The sequence below is a fragment of the Sciurus vulgaris genome (genome assembly GCF_902686455.1).
Source record: "Sciurus vulgaris genome assembly, chromosome: 9".
NCBI lineage: Eukaryota > Metazoa > Chordata > Mammalia > Rodentia > Sciuridae > Sciurus > Sciurus vulgaris.
In genome coordinates this window covers 67,078,401-67,087,672 of record NC_136469.1, presented here as the reverse complement: position 1 = coordinate 67,087,672, position 9,272 = coordinate 67,078,401, and the positions used below count along the sequence as shown (strand labels likewise).

The 9,272-nt window shown below is 36.1% G+C and overlaps 1 protein-coding gene across 1 annotated transcript; it reads right to left on the bottom strand.

Moving 5' to 3' along the window:
* Window positions 1-5,426: 5,426 nt before the first annotated feature.
* On the bottom strand, window positions 5,427-5,888 carry LOC306669506 (histone H3.3 type 1-like; the record flags this gene model as incomplete). Its single annotated transcript, XM_079153519.1, has 1 exon — window positions 5,427-5,888. The coding sequence occupies one exon, from the start codon at window positions 5,886-5,888 to the stop codon at window positions 5,478-5,480; it is 411 nt and encodes a 136-aa protein (XP_079009645.1). The 3' UTR covers window positions 5,427-5,477.
* Between the last annotated feature and the right edge of the window lie 3,384 nt (window positions 5,889-9,272).

The window sequence follows — 9,272 nt, the reverse complement described above, 5'->3', positions numbered from 1 at the left end:
GTTAAGAATGTACATAATTAAAATGATCAGGGAAGCAAACAATGAGATGAAAGAGCAAATGCAGGCATTGAATGATCACACCAATCAACAGTTAAAAGAGCAAATACAGGAAGCAAAAGATCATTTCAATAAAGAGTTAGAGATATTGAAAAAAAACCAAACAGAAATCCTTGAAATGAAGGAAACAATAAACCAAATTAAGAACTCCATAGAAAGCATAACCAATAGGATAGAACACCTGGAAGACAAAACCTCAGATATTGAAGACAAAATATTTAACCTTGAAAACAAAGTTGACCAAACAGAGAAGATGGTAAGAAATCATGAACAGAATCTCCAAGAACTGTGGGATATCATGAAAAGGCCACATTTAAGAATTATTGGGATTGAGGAAGGCTTAGAGAAACAACCAAAGGAATGAACAATCTATTCAATGAAATAATATCAGAAAATTTCCCAAATCTGAAGAATGAAATGGAAAATCAAGTTCAAGAGGCTTATAGGACTCCAAATATACAAAATTACAACAGACCCACACCAAGGCACATTATAAAGAAAATACCTAACATACAAAATAAAGACAGAATTTTAAAGGCCGCAAGAGAGAGGAATCAAATTACATTCAGGGGGAAACCAATACGGATATCAGCAGATTTTTCAATCCAGACCCTAAAAGCTAGAAGGGCCTGGAACAACATTTTTCAAGCCCTGAAAGAAAATGGATGCCAACCAAGAATCTTATACCCAGCAACACTTACCTTCAAATTGACGAAGAAATAAAATCCTTCCATGATAAACAGAAGCTAAAAGAATTTACAAAAAGGAAGCCAGCTTTGCAGAACATTCTCAGCAAAATATTCCATGAGGAAGATATGAAAAACAAAGAAGCAAATCAGCAAAGGGAAGAATTATCCTAAAGGAATTGTTAAATAAAGGAGGAACCAAGTCGTGTCAAAAAAATAAATAAATAAAATGTAAAAAATGAACCAAATTAATGGGAATACAAATCATATCTCAATAATAACCCTGAATGTTAATGACCTGATCTCATCAATCAAAAGATATAGACTGGCAGATTGGATTAAAAAGAAATATTCAACAATATGTTGCCTACAAGAGACTCACCTCATAAAAAGAGATACCTATATACTAAAGGTGAAAGGATGGGAAAAAACATACCAGGCACATGGACACAGCAAAAAAGCTGCAGTATCCATCCTCATTTCAGATAATGTGGACTTCAAGCCAAAGTTAGTCAGAAGGGCTAAAGTAGGACATTTCATACTGCTTAAGGGAAGCATAAATCAGCAAGACATAAAAATCATAAACATCTATGCCCCAAACAGTGGCTCATCCATGTATGTCAAACAAATCCTTCTCAATTTCAGAAACCAAATAGACCATAACACAATAATACTAGGTGATTTTAACACACCTCTCTCACCACTGGACAGATCTTCCAAACAGAAATTGAATAAAGAAACCATAGATCTCAATAACACAATCAATAATTTAGACATAATGGACATTTATAGAATATACCATCCAACCAAGAGCAAATACACTTTCTTCTCAGCAGCACATGGATCCTTCTCTAAAATAGACCATATATTATGCCACAAGCTAATGTTAGCAAATACAAGAAGATAGAGACACTACCTTGTATTCTATCAGATCATAATGGATTGAAGTTAGAAATATATGAAAGAGTAAAAAACAGAAACTACTCCAACACCTGGAGATTAAACAATATGCTATTATATGATGAATGGATAACAGAAGATATTAGGAAGGAAATTAAAAAATTCTTAGAGTTAATGAGAACAAAGAAACATCATATCAAAATCTCTGGGACTCTATGAAAGCAGTACTTAGAGGAAAATTTATTTCATGGAATGCATTCAATAAAAGAAGTAAAACTCAACAAATAAACGACCTAACACTACAGCTCAAAGCCCTTGAAAAAGAAGAACAGATCAACACCAAAAGTAGTAGAAGACAGGAAATAGTTAAATTCAGAGCTGAAATCAACAAAATTGAAACAAAAGAAACAATACAAAAAATTGACAAAATAAATAGTTGGTTCTTTGAAAAAATAAAATTGATAAACCTTTAACCACATTAACAAAGAGAAGATGAGAGAAAACCCAAATCACTAAAATTCGGAATGAACAAGGAAAATTCACAACAGACAGGATTGAAATACAAAACATAACTAGAAGCTATTTTGAAAATCTATACCCCAACAAAATAGAAAGTTTTGAAGACATCAACAGGTTTCAAGAGACATATGAATTCCTTTATCTGAACGAGGAGGACATGTACAATTTAAATAGACCAATTTCAAGTAATGAAAGAGGAGAAGTCATCAAAAGCCTACCAACAAAGAAAAGTCCGGGACCAGATGGGTTCTCAGCCGAGTTCTACAAAACCTTTAAAGAAGAGCTCATTCCAATACTTCTCAAAGTATTCCATGAAATCGAAGAGGAGGGAACCCTCCTAAACTCCTTCGAGTAAGCCAATATTAGCCCGATACCTAAACCAGATAGAGACACATCGAGGAAAGAAAATTTCAGACCAATATCCTTAATGAATGTCCACGCAAAAATTCTCAACAAAATTTTAGCAAGTCGCATACAAAAACATATTAAAAAGAAAGTGCACCATGATCAAGTGGGTTTCATCCCAGGGATGCAAGGTTGGTTCAACATCCAGAAATCAGTAAATGTAATTCACCATATCAATAGACTTAAAGTCAAGAATCACATGATTATTTCAATAGGTGCAGAAAAAGCATTTGATAAAATACAGCACCCCTACATGCTCAAAACACTAGAAAAAATAGAGATAGTGGGAACATTCCTTAACATTGTAAAGGCCATCTATGCTAAGACCATGGCTAATATCATTCTACATGGTGAAAAACTGAAAGCATTCCCCCTAAAAACTGGAACAAGACAGGGATGCCCTCTTTCACCACTTCTATTCAATACCATCCTTGAAACTTTAGCCAGAGCAATTAGACAGACCAAAGAAATTAAATGGGTACGAATTGGAAAAGAAGAACTCAAACTATCCCTATTTGCTGATGATATGATTATATACTAGAGGAACCTGGAAATTCTACCAGAAAACTTTTAGAACTCATAAGTGAATTTAGTAAAGTAGCAGGTTACAAGATCAATGCTCATAAATCCAATGCATTTTTATACATAAGTGATGAATCTTCAGAAAGAGAAGTTAGGAAAACCACCCCATTCACAATAGCCTCGAAAAAAATAAAATACTTGGGAATCAATCTCACAAAAGAGGTGAAAGACCTCTACAATGAGAACTACAGAACACTAAAGAAAGAAATTAAAGAAAACCTTAGAAGATGGAAAGATCTCCCATGTTCTTGGATAGGCAGAATTAATATTGTCAAAATGGCCATACTACCCAAAGTGCTATACAGATTCAATGCAATTCCAATTAAAATCCCAATGATGTACCTTACAGAAATAGAGGAAGCAATTATGAAATTCATCTGGAAGAATAAGAAACCAATAGCTAAAGCAATCCTCAGTAGAAAGAGCGAAGCAGGGTGTATCGCAATACCAGAACTTCAACTCTACTACAAAGCAATAGTAACAAAAACGGCATGGTATTGGTACCAAAATAGAAAGGTAGATCAATGGTACAGAATAGAGGACACGGACACATACCCAGATAAATACAATTTTCTCATACTAGACAAAGGTGCCAAAAATATGCATTGGAGAAAAGATAGGTCTTCAACAAATGGTGCTGGGAGAATTGGAAATCCATATGCAACAGAATGAAACTAAACTCATATCTCTCACCGTGCACGAAACTAAACTCAAAATGGATTAAGGACCTCAGAATCAGACCAGAGACCCTGCAGATTATAGAAGAAAAAGTAGGTCCAGATCTTCAACATGTCGGCTTAGGACCAGACTTCCTTAACAGGACTCCCATAGCACAAGAAATAAAAGCAAGAATCAGTAACTGGGATAGATTGGAACTTAAAAGATTTCTCTCAGCAAAGGAAACTATCAGCAATGCGAAAAAAGAGGCTACAGAGTCGGAGAAAGTCCTTGCCAATCATACTTCAGATAGAGCACTTATCTCCATAATCTATAAAGAACTCAAAAAACTCTACTCCAAGAATTCAAATAACCCAATCGACAAATGGGCTAAAGAAATGAACAGACACTTCACAGAAGAAGATCTAGAAGCAATCAACAAACATATGAAAAAATGTTCCACATCTGTAGTAATAAGAGAAATGCAAATCAAAACCACCCTAAGATTCCATCTCACCCCAATTAGAATGGCGATTATCAAGAACAAAAGCAAAAACAGGTGTTGGCGAGGATGTGGGGAGAAAGGTACACTCATACATTGCTGGTGGGGCCGCAAATTAGTGCAGCCACTCTGGAAAGCAGTGTGGAGATTCCTCAGAAAACTTGGAATGGAACCACCATTTGACCCAGCTATCCCACTGCTTGGCCTATACCCAAAGGACTTAAAATCAGCATACTACAGAGATACAGCCACATCAATGTTCATAGCTACTCAATTCACAATAGCCAGATTGTGGAACCAACCTAGATGCCCTTCAATTGATGAATGGATAAAGAAACTGTGGTATATATATACAATGGAATATTAGTCATAAAGAATGATAAAATTATGGCATTTGCAGGCAAATGGATGAAATTGGAGAATATCATGCTAAGTGAGATAAGCCAATCTCAAAAAACCAAAGGACGAATGATCTCTCTGATAAGTGGATGATGACACATAATGGGGGGTGGGAGGATTTAGTGTTTGGGTTAGAGTTAGGGTTAGGGAGGGGGGCAAGAATGGAGAAAGGACTGTATAGAGGGAAATGAGGGGTGGGAGGGATGGGGAAGGGAAAAAATTACAGAATGAATCAACCAATATTGCCCTATGTAAATTTATGATTACACAAATGGTATGCCTTTACTCCATGTACAGAGAAACAGCATGTATCCTATTTGTTTACAATAAAAAAAAATAATAATAATAATAAAAAGTATGGTGAAAGGATGGAATCTACCATATTATAAAAATGCTACAAACACCATTTAGTTGCCATCAATAAGAAATTAACTTGTTTAAAAAAATACAAATGCTGGCATTGTCCTGAAAAATTTAACAGTTTTGTTAATAATTATTATAAAGTTGAACTGCTGAAACTTGTTCACTGAAACATTTTGACATGCATTAATGCTTTATATCCCCACATTTATATTAAAAATTCACACACAAATTAAAATGAGAAAACAGCCAATACCTGATTCTGCCCTCTATTTTTCTACTCACAATCATATACTTAGGTACCTTTGACCCCATGGAAAAGAATATCTAATGTTCATAAGTACCAATAAAAGGAAGAAGAGGAAAAACATTTTTTTTGAGAATGAAATGTTTCCCATCATAGTGAATTCTTAAGCATGTTCTCCACGTATGCGGCATGCTCGTTGGATGTCTTTTGGCATAATTGTTACACATTTGGCATGGATATCACACAGGTTGGTGTCTTCAAACAGGCCAACCAGATAGGCCTCACTTACCTTCTGCAAAGCACCAATAGCTGCGCTCTGGAAGCGCAGATCTGTTTTGAGGTCCTGAGGAATTTCTCGCACCAGATCCTGGAAGGGGAGTTTGTGAATCTGAAGTTCAATGGACTTCTGATAGTATCTCATTTCACGAAGCGCCACAGTACCAGGCCTGTAACGATGAGGTTTCTTCACCCCTCCAGTAGTGGGTGCACTCTTACCAGCGGCTTTTGTAGCCAGTTGTTTCCTAGGTGCTTTACCCCTGGTCAATTTGCCAGCAGTCTGCTTTGTATGAGCCATGGTAGAATGACCTTCTTACTTACCCACTTCTCCTTCTGCTGGAGCTGGGCAAGCTGGAGGTGGCGCTGGTGTTAGAGAGCAACCGCCGCACCTGCAAACACAATTGAAACCTATTTTATTCTTAAGGTTTGGGAAATTTTCAGGTATTATTTCATTGAAAAGACTGCATTCCTTTACTTTGTATTTCAGAGGCTTCATCTATCCTGATAAATCTTAAATGTGGCCTTTTCATCTTATTCTATATTTGTTAAAAGTTCTGATCATGAGCATTTAACAACTTTTTTCTATGGTCAACTTTATTTTCAAGTTTATATATTTTGTCTTCATTGCGTGAAACTTTATCATCCAAGTGGTCTAGTCTTCCGATGATGCTTTCCACTAAATTTTTAATTGGATGTATTCATTTCTTCATTTTGAGGATTTCCATTTCGTTCTTGTTCAGAATTTCTACCTCTTTATTGAAGTGATCTTTCACTTTCTGAATTTTCTTTCTGATTTCACTCCTTACTTGTCTTTATATGACAGATTAGTTTAACTATGGACCTTCTAAATTCTTTATGTGACATTATCTTCACTGTGGTATCAGTAGATTCTGTTATCAAGGTATTTTGGCTTGTTTGGATGGTTCATTCTCTTGTTTTTTTTTTTTTTTTTTTTCTTTTTTTCTTTTTTTTCTTATTTTTTGTGTGCCTACCTATTTATCAGTATGAATTAGGGTGACAGAACTTAAGCCTATGAATTTATAGTGTTGCCAAAAGTTTTTATTACCTCACTTTTTATGGGGAGACAAATAACAGCAACTGATGCAAACAGTATATAATATTAAACTAAATAGTTAGTTCCTATCATGCAATCTACAACGTTAGTTGCCCAATAAACAGAAATGGTAAGAATTACCAACTGTAAAAACATTAAGTTTGCAAAAGCAGTTGCTATTTCAAAAGGTGAACAGGGAGAATGCAGAAGAAATGCTGGATATGATGATTATGAGGGAGGATGAAAGAAAGCAGCAATAAAAAATTAAAGAAAGAGTTAAAGAGAGTACAATAGCATTTGGTTGATAACAAAAGAAAAGAGAGAAAGAGAATCAAGAGAAATAGACAAGAGAAAAACAATACAAAACCAAACCAAAATATACTAATCAAAAACCCTAGTCCTCAAAAGACAAAGTCATGAAGATAACTACCTTCAAAAACTGCTAGAAATGAGAAAAGTGAGGCAAATATGTTTATGTACAAATGTCCATGAACCAATCAGCACACACACACACACACACAGAGAGAGAGAGAGGGGGGGGGAGAGAGAAAGAGAGAGAGAGAGAGAGAGAGAGAGAGAGAGAGAGAGAGAAAATTAAGGAATTTTCTTAATTGCAGTTGTTCAAAATTGTCAATGATAATATATGTTGTATATGTTGGTTGTCTGTTCCCAAGTGTCTTTCTTTATGTTTTTTTTCTTGAGGTATGTATTGAGCATAAAGGTTGTAGTTACAGGTTGTCAAGTCCTTCCTCTTTTTGTGTTGCTCGACATGTTGTTAGTTGGAGCTCAAAAATTCTCAGCTTCCCTTCTCAGCAATATGAGGTGGGGGCTGGTTGGAGAGTATTGTCTTTTCCACCCGCAGGGTGGAGTTGCTGTAGAGTTCTGTAAGAGGAGTTCCCAGAGGAGGAGCTTCTGAATGTGGGGTTTAGGTCTAGTTAGTCGCCTTGTGCTTTGTTGAAGGGTGATTGGTCTGAAGATTTTAAATTGACACTCCTCCAGAGCCCAGCAAGAGATCCATGCTGGTAGTCTGTACCCTAAGAGTCACCCCTGGGTTCTGCTTCAGTGGTGGAGGAACCAATCCTTCCCCACCACCTGTGGGTCTGTCTCATCCTTCCCAGCCTCCTGGGCTCAGTTGCAAGCATACAGCCACTGCCACCCAACCTACTGAATTCTCAGACTGCCTCAGCAAGTCCTGGGAGCTACCAGACTCAAAAGGTGAGAGGGATCTGGAATCATCCAGTCTGAATGTCCTGTGTTCCTCTGGGTGAAGCACTCTCTGCACCTGAATTTCTCCTGGTTTTCTAGTAACACTCTTGAGTCACATGGCAGGCCTCTCCTGGTCTGGTTTTCAGACTCAGCTTGGATTCCATGGGTCTGGGTGCCAGCTGCTGGCTACCATAACACAGTGGGAAAAATGGCATCTGCCTTGGCTGTCCATGGACAACTGGGAGATGTGCAGCATCTTTCCTGCACAAGGTTATAGGTCCTCACCCAATGCATCCGTCCAACAGTGTCCCGGATCTGATTTCTCTATAAGAAGAAGTGCCTTGGTGCCAACCTGAAATGCAGGTTTTTTAGTCCCCTTCCCCAATTTGCCCAGAGTGGATCTACTCAGTTGGCCACTGGCACTGGTGAAAGGGTTTATTTTATTTTATTAAATTCAATCTTCTGAGTTCTTAAGCTGTTCTGAGAATCCAGTATTAATTCCCAGCAAAATCCCTCCTCGCAACCACCTCCCTGAGAAGCTGTTTATTTGCATTCCTGATCTCACACCATGGAGCAGCTTGGAAAGCAATCGCCTCTACTCCGCCATCTTCTAGGACTCAAGTTTTAGCTTTTATATTCAGGTACGTAACCTATGTTATGCAGAATTTTTATATAATGTGAGATAAGAATTTGCTTCATTTTCTGGAATACGGATGTCCAAATTTTCTAGCATTATTTACAAAAAAGACTATCCTTTGTCCATTAAATTTCCTTAATATTTTTTCCAATAAATTGAAATTTTATGAATATACTTAATTTTAGACTCTAATCTGTTTCACTGATTGATGCATCTATTCTTGGTCCAACAATATACTGCTTTGGTTACTAGAGTGCTATAGTTAGTCTTGTAATCAGGTAAAATAAGTTTCCAATTTTATATTTTGCATTCTTTCTTTTTTGTCTCTATTTTCATTTCTTTCATTAAAAAAACCATTTTTTCCATATAATTTTAGCAGCAGCTTTTCAATCTATAACAATGTCTGCTGTGGTTTTGTTTGGTATAATTGTGATTTTATTAATCAATTTGAAGAGAATTGAGATTTTTAGAATACTAAGTTCTTTGATCCTTGAACACAGTGTATCTCTCTATTTAATTAGGTTTTATTTAATTGCTCTCATTAAAGTTTTATAGTTTTCACAGTGAAAGGTTTGCACACATTTTGATGAATTTATACCTGAAGTTTCTGTTCTTGATTCTTTTGTAAATTGTATATTTAAATTCAATTTTAAATTGTTAGTTTATAGAAGTATAATTGATTTTTTATACTGCATTACATTTTGTTACCTTTAAAACTCCACTTTTGAGCTCTAATAGCTATTTTGAATATACCTGATGATTTTATGTGAAGATAATCATGTTTT